Below are 22,649 nucleotides of genomic sequence, written 5' to 3' on the forward strand. Positions count from 1 at the left end.
ACCAGAGAAACCACTTCCTCAGAGCCCACTGAGGAGTGAACAAGGCCAGTTGATGGGTCAGAGCAGGGCCTGACTATCGCTCCAAATCCTGATCTTTTCAATATAACGGTTGTCAAGAGGAAGAGAATGGAAGGAAGAAGGAAACATGGCCACAAGACTGTCTGAGTTTTCAGCATGGAGGTCATTAACAGGCCACTAGATTAGTGGAGTCCCACTACACGGTAGGGAAAGGGTTTTAGCCCAAAGTGCTAGAGAGCACACACAGGTTCTGACCAGCGTCTGAGGAAAGGAGGCAGAAAGGAGGGAAAAGTTGCACCCTTAATGCAGGGAAAGACAACCCACAGAGACTTTGTAGGTCCATACAATAGCCGTTTATTTATTACAAAACAAGTCTTTGTACCAACAGAAATCCTGAACCTTGCGAGTTTAGTGAAAACAACTTGAAATGAAGATTCTAAGCAATCGACTGTAATAGAAGTAAGATGAAGAATCAAAAACAAAAAACAAAAAAGCAAAAAAAGCAGAAAAACAACAGATCATAACTTATTTTGTAAGTTACAAGGCTTACTCATCTGTGTATTTCAATCAGGCCTCACAGCTGCCCTTGGGGGTCAGTTTTGTAAGCATAAAACTGAAGATCTAGGTGACCAGCATTCTAGGCTGGAGCTGAAACCCAAATCTATCAACGCCACAGTCTCCTCAAGTTCTCAGGGAGCCCAAGGTCCTTCCCCATCAAATAAGAGAAGTGGACCTTTAGCATACCTGGGCATAGATAATTGAAGATGTTCAAATATGCTTATCTAAGACCTGGGCCCATGAACAACAGAAAATTGAATTTCAGAGGGGCTTTGAAAGGCAGCTGTTAACATGTGATGGCCATTAGGTTTATAGAACCATTTCCTGCTGCTCAAGAAATGGGACTATTTCTGAACAACCAGAGGCCCCATGAGAGGAAAGATGGTTCTCTGGGATATCGAGGTGGCTCATGGAGATTGTGGATGTTTTCAGAGATGCTCTGAGGCCTCAGCTCTCCCACTGTGAAGCACGGCCTGATGAAGCTGTCCCTAGATGTCCCTTGGATGGCAGGTATGGCTATCCCAACCCACTCCTTTGATCCTGTGTTCCTCTTTGGTCCTCTCCATGTCTCTCCCTCACAAACATCCTTTCGTTATGGTACTTCGAAGCAAATACCCCATTGCAAAGAAAAGTCATTAAAACATGCATATCAGTTTGTATTAGTTACTTCTCTCAGTGTTACAATAAAACCAACTTAAGCATGGAGATATTTATTTTGCCTCACAGTTTGAGGGTTCGGTCCATCATGGCAGGAAAGGCATGACAGCAGGAGAGTGAGGAAAGCTGCGATACACTTTATCTGTAGTCAGGAAGCAGATAGTGATGAATTCTGTGTGCTCGACTTGAGTTCCCTCTTATTTAGTCCAGAACTGCAGGCTATGGAATGATGCTGCCCACATTCAGGCAGATCTTCCTGCTCAGTTAAATCGTTCTGGAGGCGTGTCTCCTAGGTGATTCTAAATCCCATCAAGTTGACAGTGAAGATTAACCGCCCAAGACTTGAGCATCCTAAAGGTTAACGTGTAACGTGTAACACAGGTCTCTGCACTTGCGATTTGGAACTTGCTGACACCCAAGGACAAATGGTGTCCAGAGTTGAAGTGAGAAGACTGCTAGTGACAACTAGAGTTATTTTCAAATGTCAACAATTTAGATTGCAGGCCACTGAGAAACTTTAGACTTCCTTGTTGACTTCGTAACTATAGATAACAAATACCACAGAGTGGCTGCCTGACTTGATAGGCCAAGCGGAATGGGAAGGGGGTGAAGACCCGGGTAAGGAGGATAACTAATATCTCTAGTAGCTACTAAGTGGAAATCGCTTCCTTTATTCCTTTTGCAATTTCTCCAATGGCCAAATGAAGCACAGAATATTTGCCCCCCTTTTATAAAACCCAGAACAGGCTTGGGAAGGGTAGGCGAGCTCATCAGAATTCTCAGAAGTGCTCAGTGTCCTGTCTGACTAGGGGGGTCCATATCCCGTTCTCTGCCGTATGACACAAATCAGCCACATGCTTCCTCGTGTTGGGTGGGGCATGTATGGCTCCGTGTGAACTCTACCCTGAGATAGAAATGGCTTCTTTCACACGTCTTCTGTAAAGTTTTACTCATGTCCTAACTTGTGCCAAGCTGGCCTTGGTCAATGCACCCAGAAAAGCCAACTCCCACAGCTTTAATTTTTTTTCCTTTAAAGATAACAGTTGGAGCAGGTAGAGGAGAAGCCAGGACACTCAGAAGCCAAGCCATTTCCTAAAGGCAGACTCCTCTAGATTCACAAATAGGACATGTGGGGCTCATCTGGTGCACAAGCAACTCCCCCAGGTTGCATCGCTAATCACACTGCAAAGTCTGAGTTCGAACGAACCTTACTGCAGCCATCCCCTAAGGAGGCAAGGCAGCCAGATGTGTCCTGGATCTATAAATGAAATTGATGTGGATTGAGGGGCTGCTGGCCTCTCGCCTCTCCAAGCATGGACCCTGAGCACGGATCCCAGGTTTCCAGCCCCGTTCCAGCGCTGCATCTGCTCCCTGAGTCGATGACATCATTCCAGGCTCAGTCTGGGCACGAGCCACCAAAGGCCTCTTCTTCTCTCTACTTCTTCAGGAGGACGGTAGGTGTCGGGCAGGGGCTCCTCACTTCCTGAGACAGTCTTCACATATATGTGACCTTCTTGGGCACCTCGTGGGTTCATTTCACGCGTGGGTGACCGCCTAGGATTCTTGAGAACACAAACAGATTTTTTTGAAAGTGATGTAGCAGAGACTGCAGCTCCTGCCTACGACGAACTCAAACAACCATACTGATTCTTAAAGGGAAACAGCAAAATTCAGAGCAAACACTTAAAATGATGGCTGGCAAGACAGTGGGAATAGGGAGAGTAAGGACGCCAGCCATTGAGGGGCAGGAAACGAGTGACTTCATCAGTTGCCTGAGCGTGCTGTCTTCAAGGGTCTTCAGGCCATGCATCTCTCTCTGGCTAGTTATTGCTGGCAGACTGTCTCCATCTTTTAACTTTTAAACTATTCAAGTCTTTATATTCAAAGAGTGTTGTTCTGTAGGTTTTTATGAAGCTGGGTTTGCTATTACAGCCCACCAGTCTCTCTGCCTTGTGAGTGAGTAGGCTGTTTATATCTAACATGATCCGTTCCCTTGACTCTCTTTTTCAATTGTCCTATGCGTTCACTTCTCGTTAGTCTGCCCGTGCTTTATTTCCTGTAGCCTTTGGAACCTTACTAAGTTGAAAATGTTATGATTTACATCACAGATATATTTATTTTTAATTTAAAATCGTTTATGTGGATGAATGTTTTGCCTGAATGTAGATGCCTGGTCTCCAAGGAGATCAGAAGACTGCGGATAGGCCACTGTGAGCTGCTATGCGGGTGCTGGGACCTGAGTCCAGGCCTTTCTGAAAAAGCAGGAAGTACTTTTGACTGCTGAGCTGTCTCTTTAGCTCCACAATTAAACACTGATTATAGAGACACTAAAGGTACCAGGAATTTGGGGCGGCTGACAGCTTTATGCTGCTGACTCTTTCTGTCTAGGACTACAGTACATAACCACCATAACTTAGCTATTGTCGCATGTCTTCCCCTAAGTTTTATTATTTCCATGATCGGATTAGACATTTGATCAGATTTGTTCTTTAGCATTCTGGGTATTTTGTCACCACTGTAATATAGGATTTTATAAAATTCTTTTTTCTAGCTGGTAGCCCTTGATATTAAGAAATACATATTGCTTTTGAAATTTTTTTCAGTACTGGAAATCAAACCCAGGCCGTTGCTCCTGCACAGTGGGTTCTGTACCTCAAAGCTAAACCCTGATTATTGCTTTTATATACAAGAAACATATTTGACTATTTTTCTAAGCCCCGTAATCTATCTGTAGATTATTGAGTTTTTCTGTGCTGACAGCCATATATCACCTACAAATTATGATAATTTTACTTCTTCCTTTTCAATGTTATGTTTGCCTTTTCTTGTCCCATTGTGTAGGTTAGGACCTAAAGTCCAGTCCACTTGCTGGGGGCAAGTGATGGGTGTCCTTGATTCACTTCTGACCTTAAAGACGTATCCCCTTGGGTGTCACTTTTCAGGTTAAGTTCCTGTCCTAGCCTAGCTTTGAAAGTCCGTGTCAAGGGCTAGGAAGAAATGGTGCTTGCGAGCAAGTGTAAAGATCTGAGTTCGAATCCCCAGTTCCCACATAAAAATTGGACAAAGTACAAGCACCTGTAATCCCAGCACTCCTACAGGGAGTTGGGAGGCAGAGTCCGGAGAATCCCCAGAAGCCTGTGGGCCAGCATCAGTAGAGGAAAACAACAAAGATGTCCTTCTTAAGCAAGGTGGGTGGTAAGGAATGATACCTGAAATTATCCTGATTTCCTCTCACGTTCCATAGTATAAATACCCAAACATATGCATGCGCACACACACACACATTGTATACACAATAAACAAACAAACAAACAAACAAACAAACAAACAAACCAGCTTTAGCACAAGTGACTTATCTTTTAACAAAACCCCCTTTTCCTAGTAAGATAGCCACATATCTGTTTCTTTTGTCCATTAAATAAATTATATTAAGTTGATTTCCTTTTCTGCTGCTGCTACATTAATTTTCAGGACTGGGCACAGAACCCTGTGACTTCTGTGCTCTAGATCAGCACTTTACCACTAAGCTACAACCCAACCCCTGAATTCCCGATGTCAAATCAGCTTTGAACTCCTGTATGTCAGTAGACACACCAAATGCCTCCTTTGTGCTTTCACTGGATCTGGTGGACCTCCCTGCCACAGGGTCTCACCTCTGCACAAGTGACGCTTAAAAACCCTCACGTTGCTACACTTTCAGTCACTCTCAGGGTTTATAACCAAAAGTGCTTACCTCGGATATCTTGGGATTGTCATAGAGTTCTGAAATTTCACATGGAGCCTCAGTCTCCTAAAATGGTTAAAAATAAATACATGAATAAATAGTAAATGTATGCATGTACATATGTATGTATGTATGTATGGATGTATGTATGTGTGTATGTATGTGTGTGTATGTATATATGTATGTGTATGTATGTATGTGTGTATATGTATGTACGTATGTGTGTATGTATGTATGTAAGTATGTATGTATGTATGTATGTGTATGTGAAGGGCCAGAGCTGTAACCATTCAAATCCTTGTGTTTTAAACCACCGTGCACATTAGAATTGCCAGAAGCCTTTAAAATAGAGGGAACACACCTCAGAGCCCACCTCCAGCAAAATAAACAGATAGACTCAAGAAGTGTCAGCCCGGGGCTGACATGGGGAAGAGCAGAGCAGGAGCAGACCTGAAACCAGACTGGCCATGGCTTGATAACTGGGTCCTCTGCGCTCTACCTCTACAGTAACGCATATGTAGTTAGAGCAATGCCCCTGTGCACTTGTAGTGGTTCCAGGTGCCAGCCACCAACGGGGAATCTTAATAGGAAAATGGAGATTCCAGAAGCCAAAGGTTTTAAACGTCGTTTTGAGCAGCGTGACAGAGCCTCGAGCCACCCTAACTCATCCCACCCCTTTGCTCGGTGTCTCTGGGCTGTGTACGCTTCCCACCGGTGATAGCTCACAGGGAGGTCGAGAGACGTCGTCCACATGTATTGATCTACTTCAAGCAATTCCACCTTATTATTAATTAAGGATGCTGATCTATCAGAGTGACTAATGCACTGCTGTCATAGTTCGGTGTGCGTAGTACATGTAGGGTTCAGTAAGGCTCAAAGGTCGAGTGGAAGCTAGATGGCCTTGACTACTAGATGACCCTTTGTGAACGACGTGCAGGGACTATTTACATGATAAAAGTATGTGTTGGGTTGGGAGTGCAGCTCAGTGGGAGAGTTCATGGGAATACATGGGATATCCTGGACTTGATCCCCCACTACAATCAAACCAAGTACCCCCCCCAAATGCTTTTGGAACAATAACCCCAGAAATTCATTCATTCATTCATACATACATTCATTCAATTTTGTTTTTATGTGTGTGAGTGTCTGCCTACATGTATGACACATACATGTGGAGGTCAAAAGGTGTTGGATCCCTCGTGACTGAAGTTACAAGGTGGCTGTGAGCCACCGTGTAGGTACTGGGAACTGAACCCCAGTTCCTCTGGCAGGTCAACTAATGTTCTTAGCCACTGAGCCATCTCTCCATCCCCAGAAACTCCTGATTTAAAGAGCAGCAAAAGTTAAATGATTGCCTACATACATAATACCACCATCACCCGTAATACTTAATGTGTATCCAGTTCACAGCTTGTCAGTGCCCATACTGTTAATGCCCCTTGTCTACGGCCATTCTTACACTGTTCCCACCACTTAGCATAGGGAGTGTCTACATTTATGGCTAGGTTTCATTGTTGTTGTTTGTGGTGCTGGGGTTGAATTCCATACCCTTGGATATTTTAGGCAAGCGCTGTATTGAGAGTTACACTCCTGACCAGAGAGGGGAGTTTCATGACACTTTATAGAGCTGAACTAACCAAGGCATAGGTGCTAAGTCACCTGTCCAGGTTCACTCACATAGATCATACTATTCAGAGCCTGGATTAGAAGCCAGGCTTTCTCTCTCCCCTGGCAATATAAAAGCAGCCATGATTGTTCGTACATAGAGAGTGAAATTGGAACCCAGAAACCATCTGACACATATCATACTGGGAAGCCATGTCGGAAGGGATGCCCGGGGTGCACATGTATCCTCTTGTATGTAAGTCATGCCCATTTAGACACAGGAGTGGGCCAGGTTATGGTCTTATCGTACTCCTCCCATAGACACTTCATGTTCTTACCATTGGATGATGGGGCTCGTGCCCTTTCCCTCCCTCAGTGTAGACGACACCCCCACTGCACAGATACTCCCTCAGTGTGGACGACACCCCCATTGCACAGACACTCCCTCAGTGTAGACGACACCCCCACTGCACAGACAAATGTTTACATCAGTCATCCCTCTCCATTCCTACTTTTTGCCACCCCAAATGTCATCTGATGGCCAGACTTGCTCAAGCAGCCAAGAAGTTGCGTGCAAATGAGCTCTGCCTGAATCTACTGACAAAGAACATCACAGAGCAGAAGCGTCTTCTGCCTCGTCCTCGGAAGCAGCACAGGTCCTGAGTTCTGACACGCTTACGCCCGACCGAGGCCAGTGCACTGAGGTACCGACTCAAGCTACACATTCACAGGCCGAGAAGCAGCCATCACACTCAACGGGCTCATCTCACCTCAATGGGCCCATCGGTGGTTCTTCTTCGCTGGATCAGGGTAAACAGCAAGGCTACCAGCAGAGCTGTGGCCAGCAGGGATGGGATTCCAGCTGCCAGTCCAACAGACGGACCACAGTCCTGCCACACAGAGATAAAACGGAGTCAGAAAGGCCCAGATTCTTTGAGAATAGAGGATACAGCAGGCATTGTAGCACACGCCTTTAATCCCAGCATCCGGGAGGCAGAGGCAGGCGAACTATTTGAGGCCAGCCTGGTCTACAAAGCAAGTCCAGGACAGCCAGGACCGATTACACTGAAAACCCTGTCTCAACAACAAAACAGAATAGAGGATACACCCAGTGATTAAAACAAACAAACAACCCTCCCCCCAACAATCACGTTCACTTGGGGTTCAGTCTTGGCAAGACAAGGGCTTCCCCTTCCACTGGTGCTCTTACTAGGATATTCATTGCTACCTATGAGGTTGGAGCCCAGGGTCAGTCCATGTATAGTCTTTGGGTAGTGGCTTAGTCCCTGGAAGCTCTGGTTGGTTGGCATTGTTGTTCACATGGGGTCTCGAGCCCCTTCAAGCTCTTCCAGTCTGGGGAGGGGGAGGGGTGAAGGGGATGTTGGCCCGGAAACAGGGAAGGGGAATAACAATCGAAATGTAAATAAGAAATACTCAAGTTAATAAAGATTAAGGTATCAACAGTATTCATATTGATAATTGTTAGTAATTTAAAAGTACTTTAGTTATTAATTCTTATGGTGTTTTAAAATGGGATATCCATAAATGTTTTAAATTATCTTATTAATATAATTGTACTTAGTAGAACTAATAATGTAGAGAATTGGTTTGTAAAAGATAGCAGCCATGGGGTTGACTATATTAAAACAATCTATATCCCATTAAACAAACAAACAAGAAAAGTGCACGGGCCCCAGATGCATTGAAGAAATGAAATATTTCAAAAGATATTTGTACTGCATGTGACTGACGACTTGCTCTCCTAGGACCTAATTTAGATAGTTTAAGTCTGTTTGGGGCAGTGATGTGTGCTAGAAAAACAAGACAACTGATTTGAACAGGAGCCTCGCAGAACAGAAGCACAAACTGCCCTTCAGAAGAAGAAAAGCCAAGGCACAGTTCAGAGCCACAGTTAAACGCCGTGTTCACCTTCAGTCTGGAAAGGTCAGCTTTTTCCTTTTGTACTGTGGACAGTGGTTAATGCAGACATTTACAACTAGCCAAAGTGCAGAGAGCGTGTGTCTGTGGAGTGCTCGGTTGTGACTGGGATTTTTATATTTTGTTTCCTCCCCTAAGGCTCAAGAGATGTTTCTGAAGAGTGGGGAGAAAAGGTAGAAGGGCCAGAAGTCAAGAGAGACTGTTGTAAGACCCCAGAGTGGCCTTACCTCAGGAACACAACCCACAGAGCACAGATTGACAACGTGACTGCTGCAATAGCATGAGGGTGTAAGGTTTTTAATCCATGTACGTGGGGTTGCTCATCCACACAGGGAGAGGCAACCCGGAACCCAAAAAGCACACAACTCTTACTTGTTACAGAGGGCTGACTTCAGCAACAGGGTTAGCTCACCTATTCTCATTGGTAGGACACAGGACAAAGAATCTGGTCAGGTATTGGCTGGCCTGTTCAAGGGGCTGTTCTTGGCTCAATTAGTCACTTTCCTGGTCCAGCCCTTCACCTGGCCTTGAAGAATAACTGGGAAAGGGATGACTTGGCACGGCCCTTGGGGTGGGGTGGTGAACTGGGTGGTCAGGCAGGGTCAGGATGACATCTTGCGGTTGTTCTTGGAATTTACCACAGGGAGGGGTAGGGGGTCTTTCCAAGAACAGTCATTATGGCTTAATTAGCTTAGTCTTGATCACCAAAACTTTATCATATCACTGGGCATCCTGACGTCAGATGTATCTCTCAGAAAGGTCACAAGTTTGTCATAGGCACCCTGTCCACCAGATGCAGTTCTTGAAACCTTGTTTTTACAACTTTGTTTCTCATGTCTATGAAACTATGAAAATTTATTTCTTCAAGACTAAGGGAAATAGGTGTCTTATCCTCAAGACAGGAGCATCCCACACATGAACTCATGACAGCTGTGTTGTCTGCACATGATCCAGTTAGTCAACAGTCTAGCAGAGCTCAAGGTGGGGCACATGGGCTCCCACAGTGGGCTCAGGAGATGCTAGCAGTTAATGGCTTTCAGCAGAGGGAGAGCCAGTTTTCTCTAGAGGTTTGGTCCCTGGTAGGTTGGCCATACTCCAGCGGTTGGCTCCAAAACTGTGTATTAGGGTGGCATGGATTGGATTAACAGTTATTAAAACAATTAAAAGGACATGAAGTTCCAAGGGGGTGTAGGGGAATTTAAGGGGAGCTGGAGTTGGGAGTAGGGGATGAATATATTGAAATGCATTGTGCACACTCACAGAATTCTAAAATAACTAATAAAAATATTATATTAAAAAGAATAACAGAAACATAAAACGTCAGTGTTGTTCGTATATCCCAGCCATCTGTTATTATTTTGAAAACATTTATATTGAACGCACGATCCAGTTTTCAAGTGACCACTTTGATCTGAATGGTAACAGGCCCACTACACGGTCTCAGGGATGCAGATTTTTCTGGAAATAATAAAGACAATATGCAAATTCCCATAAACATGCTACAAATATAACACTAGTGGGGTGTGATTTTTATGAGAGTGTAAAAACTGGCGTGTCACAAATACACAGAATGAGGCCTGTTTGCAGAATGTTATTTCACACATAAAACTGGATGCTCAGATCAAGACCTAGAATTATCCCCATCCCTTACATGTGACCACCATCCTGAAGTCTATCACTGTAGATGCTTCTTGTCTGGTTTCCACCATGCAGAGGCAAACATAGGCATGGACTCTTCTATCCCTGGCTGCTTCTCTCCATGCTCTGTGAATTTGCTGGAGTGTGTGTGTGTGTGTGTGTGTGTGTGTGTGTGTGTGTGTTTGCTTGCTTTTTATCTACTTATTTATTTAATGTGTTCGTGCACTTTATGCATGCAGGAGCCTTCGGAGGCTAGAAGAGAGCATTAGAGACTCAAGAACAAGGTTACGGGCAGTTGTGAGTCACCACGTGTGTGCTGGGAACTGAACAGGGCTCTTAGGTAAGCGTTCTTCACTGCAGAGCCATCTCTCCAGCCTCAGGGCCTGTGATTTCACTGTCTCTCTGTTGTTTTTGAACAGGGGTCATGGGAATAATGATTGAGTCTAGTCCCGGGCTTGAGGACAGCTCACACGTCAAACTTTAATCCTCAAAATAAATGCAAGAGATAGGGCACTGTGCCCTCATGCTATGGATGACAGAACCAAGGCTTGGTCACGGGAGTGGACACTTACTGTGGCTTTGGCACTCGTGGCAACTGGAGAGGAAGTCTGTGTGAAAGGAGAATAGGCTATATAAGAAAACGAAATTTGTTGAGCACACACCATGCAAAGCATCCCGTCAACCATGAAGTCAAATTCCTGAAGAACACCTTTCCTCTAACCGACGAACAGCAGCGACTACAAACACAGCCTTGTGTGGCTGCTTCCCAGGTAAGAATCAGAGTGAAATTAGACTGCAAGGAAAACGAATCCCCAAAGTCAAATGACACTGTCAATATCTTGGGATCACACGAGTACCAGCGAATCACCGTAATACATTCTACGCTCCCGTCTCTAGCCTTCATGCTGGGGCCAGCACACTTGTCCACTTGCCCACTTGTCCCCACTGGGAGAGAACAGAAACCCTGCAGCACGGCTTCAGAAGCAAACTCCTAAGAAAGCCATGTCTGCTTCCAAACGCACAGCAGAGCAAGTGGCATCTGAGGGTCATTCACGGGCCTGGGTTGTGTCCACCCTGAGCAGTACATTACATCATCCTGGTTGACACCTCAGCTTGAGGAAGGAGAGGCGCTACCTGCCACTCCTGTCTGAGGTAGTGCAAGTGCATCTCTGAGGACAAAGCAGCTGTGTACTCTGTTACATGGAGTCCCGTGGGTCCTGGGCCCTCTATGGTAGGATACTGGCCCATAGTACATGCAATTCCTCTCACGATAAACAGAGATATAATGATCGCAGGTTGGAGGCTTACTCTGCCGGCAGTAGGAGGCTTCTTCCTCTGCACAGAAGCTGCAGAGCCTCATCTCATTAACCAGGGTAAGCAGTGGCTAAGGGGATAGCTCAGAGTCTAAGCTTTAGGACCAGAGTTCAGATCCCCAGAAACCATGTAATGTCTGGTGGAAGTCATGACCTCCCGTAATTTCAGGTTCAGATGGCAGAGAAGGGATTCCTAGAGCAAGCTGGCTAGGGAGACTAGCCACAGCCATGCCAGAAAGCTCTGGGTTTGATTGAGAGACCTTGCATCAATGAATAGGGCAGGAGAGTCATGGAGGCTGATTCCTAACATCAACCATGGACTTCCACATGCACACACACGTGCATGCACACACACACACACACACATACATGCAAAACATGCATACATTTTACTGCATACCACATATATGCATATGAAGATTGAAAAAAGAAAAATAATCAAAGAGGGACAGTAATAGCTACCTCTGAGGATTTCTAGGGATCATATGAGTACCACAATCATTATGTCATTCCTTTAAAGTGTTCACAACACCAGTGGGGTCTGTTTTTATCTAATCCTCCCAGTGACCTTGATGACCACAGTGGCCATGGATAACCTGAACTCCAGCATTTGAACTCCAAAACAGGTCTCTTTACTCCCTCATGGCTGGTGGCAGAGTGGTCTGTTGTTCATGACATGACTACTTTCACATAAACACAAGCACACAGACTCTCATACTGGGATCCTGCAGTGTCCTGGTGCAGAGTATTGTCTTTCTGAGGATACTGGGAAAAGTCTACTATAATTTCAGGTAAGGCATCCTGTTTTCAAAGTATAGAAATTCACTTGTTAGGACAAAAGATAAAAATGTATCAGAACACACCTTAAATTTCAACACTTGGAAGGCAGAGAGATCTTGAGTTCAAGACTATCCTGGGCTACAGGTAAGATCCAGTTTCTAAATAAATCATTTTTCCCCAAGACAGGGTTTCTCTATGTAACAAAACCTCACTGTCCTGGACTCACTCTGTAGACCAGAATTCACAGAGAATTCACTCTGGCCTTGAATTCACAGAGATCTATCTAACTCTACCTCCCAAGTACTGGGATTAAATGTGTGCGTCACCACTGCTGGCTCTAAATAAATAATTTTAAGGGAGTTAACACCTAGAACATAGAGGCAGCTAGTGGAGCCCAAGGGCTGGTGAGAAGCTGGCCTCTCAAGATCCTGAAGGTAGCAGGGAGAGCTTGGGATGAGGCTTCCCTCTCTCTCTGTCTCCTAGGCAGCATGGCTACCTTCCCGTTCACATCCCTTTCTCCTGCTGGGATTCCTGCCCTTGTGAGCACCTGTCAATTGCATGGGTAATGCCTGTGGAGCATCCACTGTGTGCCAGGCTGTCCCAAGCCCTTCTCCCATATTGACTGACACACAGTTCACAACACTGAGTGAGGCAGGGCCAACCTGACCTCCATTTTACAGATGAGAAGGGCAAGGCACAGGGAAGTGAAGTGCTTTGCATAAGGTGTCACAGTCCTAGGTTACATGGATTTGGCAATAGCTTTACCTACTGAAAATGCTCATTCTAGATTGGCCCAATCACTCCCTTCCCACACTCCACACTAAGAAGCTAATCTCCAATGCAGATATAGTGGCACATGCCTGTCATCCTTGCACTAGAAGGTGAAAGCAGGAGCACTGCAGGCTCGGGGCCAATCAGATCTACACCAGGAGCTCTTGTCTCAGGAAAAGAAGCTACAAGCTAGTCTTATCTGTAAGGATGTCCACCACACAGTTATTGCCTATCTGGAACTCATTATATAAACAAGCCACTTGAAGACTAACGTGTGACTATCATCTCTTGTGGTTATAAATATTGACGGGAAATATTTAAGGTACAAAACTATGCGTAGAGGAAGAGCTCGTGGAAGGAAGAAGTCTGAGTACATGTAAAGTCAGACAGCAGGGGGCGCTGTTGCATGTAAAGTCAGCAGGGAACGCTGTTGCGTATATAAAGTTAGACAGCAGGAGGCGCTGTTGCACAGTGTTTTCTGCCGATGGAAATTTAGGGACTTGGTTTTCTTTTTCAAAATGTACATTTATACTTGTTGTTGTTGCTGTTGCTGTTGCTGTTGCTGTTGCTGTTGTTGTTGTTGTTGTTGTTGTTGTTGTTGTTGTTGTTGTTGTTGTTGTTGTTTAAAAACCCACAGGGTGGAAAGAGAGAACTGACTCGCTCCAGTATGTTGCCTTGACCTTTGTACACATATCATGGTATCGCCCGCACACACACACACACACACACACACACACACACACACACACCAGAGAGAGAGAATAATTTAAATTAAAACAAGCATTGCTCAACACAGACTACACTTTCTATTCAGTGCGCATGGCGCAGGGTTCTGGAGTCCCACTGTAAGTCCTGTGACCTCCACTGAGGAGTCAGGTCTCCCATAACGCGGTCTTACTCTACTTACTGTATTCGATGGCAGTGTAAAGTTCAGTGAAAAACTCTGCAAGAGAGAAAAAGAACATTAAAACTCCCAGGAACAATTAACGACCTCCCGAACCTCTGCCTCCAAGCCATAGCAGATGTACTGAACCCGGAAATGGGCTCCACCGGGCCTCTCAGTTCCCAGCCTCAGAACAGTCAGTCCAGGAGCCTGGGGCGGTGGAGAGCGCTGCCCACGGTAGTGAGCCTTCTCCCTCTCCAGCTCCCCAGCCAGGAATAGACTGAGGAGCTCATCAACGCACTGAAAATTGACTTGTCCCAGAATGCCTTTCAAGGGGAGGATTGTGGGAATTTAGGGGTACTTAGTACGGTTTTCAGCGTAGAGCAGATCAGCTCCCCCAAGTGGAATGGTTCAAGCCCTAACTATTAACCACCTACCGGGAAAGTTAACCAGAGAGAGATGAGGCTGCGGTGGTGTGGTGACAGAGGGAGTAGGATGGGAGGGGATATATACCCAGTGAGGGTAGCAGTGAGTTGAACTTAACCCAGCTCTCCCTGGGACTCATTCTGCATCTCGCTTACCCTTCCCAATTGTGCACGATCAATATATGAACTTTCCACCAACCACCCCACCCCCTGCATGCCGAATTCCCCACAAATGCCTCTTATTAGGATCAGGTCCTGCCAAGGCCTCTGGCAGCTCCTTTATGCCCCCGCCCCATTCCTGATTGACACATTTTTCTAACAGCATCAAGTTCCTTCCCTGCTGCTGGGAGAAATGGGTGGACCGGCGCCATGGCTGTTTCTTCTTTCTACCTTCCTGGTCTGAGGTCTCTTCTAGTCCGGTCTCCTGGCACCCCTGCTCTTCCTGCCTCCCAGCTCTTGATCACCCCCCACCCTACCCCCCAGCACCCCAAAACTGGATCTGTTGCTCAATCAGCAAACATTTGCTAAATTTTCATATTAAATGTTTTCTGACGAGAAAACTATGGATCTGGGGGCAGAGAAGTGGCTCAGCGGGTAAAAGCACTTGCCACACAAGCCTGGTGACCTGGGTTGCATCCCTGGGGCCCACACAGAGGTGGAAAGAAGAGAATCAACTCCACGGAGCTGTTCCCCAGCCCACACACAACTGAAAAGACACAAGAACACCTCTCCCCCACTAATAAGTTTTGATCAAAAATTAGAAATAATGAAAAAGATTAAAGTATCATAGGACGTCTGAAATGTCTCCAAGTGCAAAAGACCTCATTGCACAGGAGAGGAGAGATGGGCTCAGGGACTCCTGAGAAGTCACGGCAGGAGCGGGTGAGAGCAGTTTTAGCTCCTCCCGGAGAGCGGGCATCTTGTTCTGGTCCTGGGCCCAAATCAGAGAGCTTGAAGCCTGGCACAGATCACAGAACCTCACAATTGCAAAACCAAGAAAACCCACTCTCCGGTGGGCTGGAAATCACATGGACTAAAAAATGGGAACTTCCCAACTCCACCTTAAAGATTGGATCCTTTATTAAGATGGCCCCATCTGGTTCATACATCACAATGGTGACTTTGCCCACTGCTCTGCCACTTGGTAACAGCGCCTTTTTCCAAGGGAAGCTCCCAAGACCCGGGAACAGCAATGAGTCATCACACAGCTAAGTCAGCTGTCACAAGAACCAGAGTCCTCTGGTGACACTTCCCTAAGGATCCACAGGGGTTCCCTGAAACACCTCAGTTTCTGAGGTGAATCAACAAACTCCTTCTGGACTGCTAGAGCCAGGATGGCACTGGGACTCTCAGGTCAGGGGCTTCTTGCCCAAGAGCCCTTCACGCTGATGCTACCCGAGCCTACAGGTGCCCAAGGACACTCGCTGATCACCATGGTGATGCAGCTGTCCAGACTTATCTCATCAGTAGTGATGTCAGGAGGCCACAGACAAAGCTTCCTTTGGAGGAGATGGAGGAGAAAGGCTGCAAACAGCAAGAGGGACTTTGCGTGCGTTGTTTACCGACATTCGGGTGACGAAGGTTTGGGCCAATTTCAGAAAGACTTTCATATTTTGTAGAAAACAGTGCCATGCTGTCATGGTGAGGAAAACATGGCCCGGAGCCCTCTAGAGACGCAGCTGGCAGGAGGGGGTGGTGCTGAGGTAACCCTAGGCTTCGAGTCACCTGATCTGGGTGTGGATACAGCCCCTGGCACTTGGAAGTTGTGTGGTCTTAGAGAAGGCAAGCTTTCAGGTCTCCATAACCTCATGCCCCACTCTGTCCTGCTAGACTCAGTTTTCCCATACTGGAAATGGGTCACTGCTCATCCTACTCACTTCCCAGAAAACGTCTGAGGGACGCACTGTCTGTGGCAGCTCCTTCCAGCCTGCCAATGTTCTGGACTGATGGAGCTCCCATGACGTCATGCTCTTTAAGGTCTGTCTAGCACAGAGCTGGCGTAGAGAAGCCACTCAGCAGGTGCTTGTCGGGTGGAGTCGTTAGCCTCAGGCGTCCACAGAAAAGAAACCAAACTGTCTATCAGTGTCACCTATAGAATGTTTCTCAGGGCCCTGCGTTGAGGTTTGGTCTTTTGCTATGGTCTGTGATGCTAACTGTTGGCGCCCAAGGCCCGGATGCTCCCATGGACGAGAGAATCTGCACACACACACAAAGTAATGCCGTGCGACCTTTCTTCTTAAGTTAAAGCTATTGGTTGAATAAAGATGCCAACGGCCTATAGCTGGACAGAAGAGGGGTAGGTGGGGTTTCAATTCCTGGTGGGGGAGGGGGAGGGAGCAGAGGAGTGTCAGAGGAGGATGGAGAAAGGGAGAGAAGGAGAGAAGAGAGGGCACCATGGGGGAGGTGAGTCATGGAAACATGGCCATGAGGGCTGGCCAATTGGAGTTAGGAATGGCCCAGTTGGAATATGGCAAGTCATACCCGGGGTTATTGACAGGGAAGTAGACATTACAGCATAGAGGGTAGATCTCTGCCCAGCTCTAATGCTGATTAAGGCTTATTATAAATATAAAAGTTGAGTGTCCTTTATCTGGGAACTGAATTATCAAAGGTGGGGTAGAAGCCCCGATCGGAGATTAAATTTCTACTACAACGCTCTTGGCCTCTTCTGTGGCTCAGTATCCCTCATGAGTTTACTACTTGTGAAGGGAAGAGGCAGCAGGCAGTGACCGCCATGGACATTGCTCTGGTGACTTCCTGTGAAGACAGCGCTATTTCCCCCGAAGCCCAGGTGAGGAAACCTGACACAAGGTGAGCTTCCTTCCAGAGGTCAGTGGCAAACACTGGGCTAGGTTTCAGGTTTTCCTAACTCCTGTGACCCCCCCCCATCCCTTCTCTTTAAGTCCCTTGTGAGGTCTGCAGTGGTTACGTACGGCACATGTCCTTCAACATAATGCCCTCCAAGCCACCCAGGGCTGTGGCAAACCTTGGAATCTCCTCAGTGAAGGCAGGAATATTGTACACACACACACACACACACACACACACACACACACACACACACACACACACATATATTCAATATAAATACTCCCCATTTATACATACACATGTATAGAATATATTTAACATAAGTGCTCTAGTAGCTTATCCACTGTCAGTCACCTGTGTTATTTTCAGGGAAGTTCACAGGTTTTAGTGGCATTGAACCAGAAATGCTTTGGTTCATAAACTACCACAGTATACCCCCCAACGACTCCATCTTGGCGCAGACTGACTCTGAGATCATTATATTAATGAAAGAGTCAGAGACTCTCTGCTGAAACAAATCTAATTTCCAGATATATATGATATATATATATACATATATATATATATTGTGTGTGTGTTACTTCTAGAATAAGTAGAAAAATTAGGGCTTATAAACTAGTGTTTATAGCTAAAGCCATCCTAATTTTTAAATTGTGTGTAATATATTATTTTTATTATGTTATATACTATTACATTTTTTTATGCTATATATTACACACAAGGCCATTTTCCTATAAATGCATAAGGTACTTTAAGCATGCCCCTGCGGCCTTACTCTCCTGCCTCTCACCAGTTCCAGACAGTTTCACTTCTACTTTTAAGCACCCACACACACATATGTAAAATAAACATGTAAATATATATACATATATATACATGCATGTACACACACACACACACATATATATAGAGAGAGATGATTTTATGCATCTATGAAGTCTAGAACCCACACAAAGGAAAAAGCCCCCTGATTTTTCTCCTGGTTTAGCAAACTTCCCTGACTAAGTCCCATCCAGATGCGCATCACACATCAGTAAGAAAAGGTGGAGTCCTCACTGCCGAGAAAGCATCCGGCAGAAGACAGAGCGAGGACAGATGAGTTCACTGATCTGGAGCCAAGGCTTCCTTCCACAGGGAATGAGGAGAGTTGAGCCACCTCTCTTGAATCTCCCCGTGGGAGGAAGAAAGGCTTTGCATCAAGTAAAAGGTGAGATCAGCACATATTGGATGAGACTTTTTAAAAAATTTTTTCACCTAGGAAAAGAATTAAAAGCCAACTTCCAAGACTTTGTTGTAATAATATAATAAGTTACATATGTATATGTATACAATAGATTATATGGATTGAACTGGGAGACTTGAGCCTTCCAGTCTTGGAATTGGTTTACAGTGAGAGAAGGAAAGGTTAGGCTGAGAAAATGCTAACCCTTACTTACCATTTCTGACAGGCTCCCTTGGCGAGCTTCTCTCTCACTGGCACTGTAGATCTGTGTCTCCCATTTGTAGGACACCAGCTGGGAACAATGGGGAGGCAGGGCTAGAGGTGCTCCCAGGAAAGCCCTTGCCACGCCATGTATGGTCAGGGGAGTAGCCAAGCCCACGGACGAGCTTCCCCTGCACACTGCATGTGGCCTGTCTTCCTTCTCTTTGTCTTTATTTTCTGTCCTTTTTACTTTGTAGCAGAGAAGCCACAAGCTGGCCAGAGAGCTTGGAGCTCTGGCAGCTGCAGCTCATTAGAAACTGGGTGACGGGGCTAAAGAGGTGGCTTGGCGGTTGAGATCATATACTACCCTTGCAGAGGTCCAGAGTTCGGTTCCAACCATTCCCTTTTGACAACTCACAACAGCCTGTGACTACAGTCCCCAGAGACCCTATAGGTTCTTCTGACCTCTCCGGACACAGTCACACTACACAGTGTGTGTGGGGTGTGGGGTGTGGGACAAGAAGACTGAGGGGAACTACTCCATTCCCCAGCAGTCGGCCGTCACACTAAACACATTCCTAGCCATGACGTGGGCAACCTGACATCCTTATTAGCACAAGAAATGGCTGCACGAGGTGCTGAGGCTGCTCTGTGTGACGTGGGGCTGTGGCTTCCACAATGAACAGCACACCTGGTAGTCTGTGGCCAGCCTGGGGACAGGTTTGACTTCCAGCTCTCCTGCCTTGCATGAATGCAAGTCTCCTAGAGCTGAGGCTTCTTTCAATAGTTTATGGTTTCTGTCTTGAGTTTGCCTCATAAAAGAGTGAGTGGTAGGGCTGGAGAGACAGTTCAGTCAGTAGTGTGCCTGCCTAGCACTGGGAGGGAGGGGTCAGAGATAGGAGATCACTAAGGCCTGCCTCTGGAACTCACTGACCGACTGGCCTAGCTGAATTGATGAGCTCCAGACTCATTAAGAGACTCCATCTCAAAACCTAAGGTGCAGAGAGATAGGGAAAGCCACCTCATATCAGCACTGACCTCCAGCCCTCCACACGTGCACACACAGAGAGACACGCACATGCGTGCACATGCACACACATGCACGTGCACATGCACACACGCACACACACGAGCACTGTACACCATGTGTACACAAGCACACAGAAACAGTGAATGGATAACAAAAAAAAAGAATTATAATAATCTGATCAGTTAATAAAAACCACCAAGAGAAGACCGAAAAGAGAGGCAAAGAGAGTTGGGGCACAGAACTGTAGGCGTGGCATGCGTGCTGACTTCCGCTTGGTGTGCACTCAGAATCACAGGCTGGCGTGAACACGGGCACAGACTGCACGCTCGCTGTGCATACGAGGCGGTTTGATGTTACACTGGAAGGGACCTGGAATGCCTTCAGTTGGGTGAACTTTTCATCCCACCTGTATACCTCAATCCCATTGGGGACTCAGAAGAATTTCCAATGCCCAGGCTTTCAGGTTTACCTTGAGATGAGCTGAGTGGGGTCAGGGTGCTTCCTGGATGCTGATGAACAGTCAGAGCACCGGCCACTGCTGTTACCGTCAGTGTGCAAGGCACTGGGTCCCTCTACTGAACAAGACCTATATGGCCTCCTCTGGGGGCTTCCAGTTCCCAAAACAACAGTGAGTGTCTGAACTAAAAATACTGGTATCTAGAAGTCTCAGAGTCAACATAGTTGACTAGTCAACATAGGTCAAGTCACAGCTGCCTCTGTAGAAAGTGAATCCATTTATCCGACCTCCATCTCTTAATCTATAGACTGGACGTTTAGCCAACGCAACTGTTCCAAGCCAGGCTGCTAAACTTTTTGCAAGACATAGAATTATATAGACGGACCTGAGAACTTTACCATCATCCAAGCAAAGAACCATGTCCTGTGTCCTATGTCCTGTGTCCTGTGTCCTGTGTCCTGTGTCCTGTGTCCTGTATCCTGGCTATGGGTGTACAAGACCACTCAGGTCCTTTCTGGCTCTTTTCACTATGTATTTACTGATTCCCAACTCTCCCTCTGATGGGTTCGCCATCTCTTCAGAAGAATGGCCGGCACCTTGAGTTGAGTGGCATTTCAGTCTAACCATCTTGTACCAGGCATTATCGCCTGGATGTGGTGGGGCATGCAGAGGAGAGTCAAGGCACCAGGCTCTGGGAGACAGCGGGTTGCTCCTGGGGTTTCAACAACAGGATTCCTGGACAGCCAGACCCCTGAGGGTGTCCTAGGAAAATGTGCTCTAAAACGTCTCACCCTTTGCCAACAGATCAAGACTCTGGTTCTTGAAGGAGGAAGTGCTCGGTCTGGGTAAGCCACACGCCAAGGAGACTGCTTCATGGCGTCTCCAGGGCGCGTCCCTCCGGTGCTCAGACGGGGGTTTGCAGTGTGCACTTGAAAGTGTTAAGCCAAGGAAATGGGATGCATGAGGTAAACAGGTTCCCCTCCTCTGGAAGCACAGATGCTCCATAATGGATGAGGCAGTTGTGCCCGACAGCCCTACTGCAAGTTACAAACATCATACGTCAAAAACCTCCCAACCCTCACAGCTCGGTAATGACAAATATTACAGTGTCGTTTTGCTATCACTCGTGACCGCACGGTGCCATGAGAGGGTATCTTACCACATACTGCTTGCCTAGTCAAAAATGAAAGTTAAAACATTTGAAAGCATGGTTTCTACTGAATGCATATCATTTTTACACCATTGAAAGGTTTTTAATCCCCAAAAACTGTTTAGTCCAACCATTGTAAGGTTGGGGCTTCCCGTATTGGGCCAGAGAAGCCTCTCCTTAGAAGCAGCAGAAGGAGCGTTCTTAGTGAGGTCGGGGACTCAAACTCTGATTCTCCAGTCATTTACGTTTTCCAGTATTTACATGGGGACACGCCTTTTTTATTGGATATTTTTTACTTACAAATGTTATCCCCTTTCCCAGTTCCTGTCCACAAACCCCCTATCTCATCCCCTCCCCCTTCTTCTATTCTAGGAGGGTGTCCCCCACCCATCCACCCACCCCTTCCCACCTCCCTGCCCTGACATTCCCTTACACTTGGGGGTGAGGGAATCCAGCCTTGGCAGGACCAAGGGCTTCCCCTCCCATTGATGTCCAACAAGGCCATCCTCTGTTACATATGCAGCTGGAGCCATGGGTCCCTCCATGTGTACTCTTTGGATGGTGGTTTAGTCCCTGGGAGCTCTGGTTGGTATTGTTGTTCTTATGGGGTGGCAAACCCCTTCGGCTCCTTCAATCCTTTCTCTAACTCCTCCAATCGGGACCCCAAATGCGGACACTCCTAGTCAGACCAATGACTGTCTAAATGCTGGCCCTGTCTAAATGCTAAGTGGCTGCCTAGATTGAGAGAATTCTTTATGCTGAACAACAGGGTAGGTACCTTATATACACATGCTTGTGGTCAAGTCCAAGATCAAGGTCCCAGCAACGCTGGTATGATAAGGTCCATGTCTGCTTCAGGGACAGCCATGTTCTGGCTTTACACATGGTGGATGGGGAAAGTGACCCCTCACTTCTCAAAGACCCCCACCACATTGGGGCCAGGGTTTCACTGTATTCCCGTGTGGTACAAAAATATTATTGCGGTAGACTTGTTCTGATTTTTCCAAATGTTTCTCTAAAATGTCAGTGGTAGAGATTGGAGTTGTGGCTCAGGAGTTGAGAGCATTTGCTGCTCTCGAAGAGGATCTGGGTTCAGTTCCCAGGACCCACGTGGTGGCTCACAACTGCCTGTAGTTCCAGTTGCAGGGGATCCTAAGGCTTCTTCTGACCTCTGAGGGTGCTGGGCACACATAGAACGCATATACAAACGTGTAGGCAAAGACGGACGCGTAGAAACACAAAAAAATTAAATAGGCCAATGCTGTCTGAAGTAGTTAACACAAACGCAGAACACAGCACTAAATCCACATTCTTTAATGAAACCATCATTTTTAACAAGGGTTACCATCTCCCCATGTTCTTGCCAACTGACATTTTTACATGAAATGTAAAGTTACTGGAAATAAAAAATACCTTTATATTTATAGATTAACACTTTTCTACTTTAAAAAAAGAGACATTTTAGATA

At 46.3% G+C, this 22,649-nt stretch overlaps 1 protein-coding gene across 1 annotated transcript; it reads right to left on the reverse strand.

The window, feature by feature from the left end:
* Nucleotides 1-352: 352 nt before the first annotated feature.
* Opalin (oligodendrocytic myelin paranodal and inner loop protein) lies at nt 353-18,756 on the reverse strand. The gene is made up of 6 exons (XM_032891951.1): nt 18,558-18,756; nt 13,910-13,945; nt 10,711-10,746; nt 7,333-7,452; nt 4,967-5,023; nt 353-2,795 (listed from the first exon to the last, which is right to left on the reverse strand). The coding sequence occupies exons 1-6, from the start codon at nt 18,558-18,560 to the stop codon at nt 2,619-2,621; spliced, it is 429 nt and encodes a 142-aa protein (XP_032747842.1). The 5' UTR covers nt 18,561-18,756; the 3' UTR covers nt 353-2,618.
* Nucleotides 18,757-22,649: the final 3,893 nt, after the last annotated feature.

This window comes from Rattus rattus, chromosome 2 (assembly GCF_011064425.1).
Source record: "Rattus rattus isolate New Zealand chromosome 2, Rrattus_CSIRO_v1, whole genome shotgun sequence".
NCBI classification, from domain to species: domain Eukaryota; kingdom Metazoa; phylum Chordata; class Mammalia; order Rodentia; family Muridae; genus Rattus; species Rattus rattus.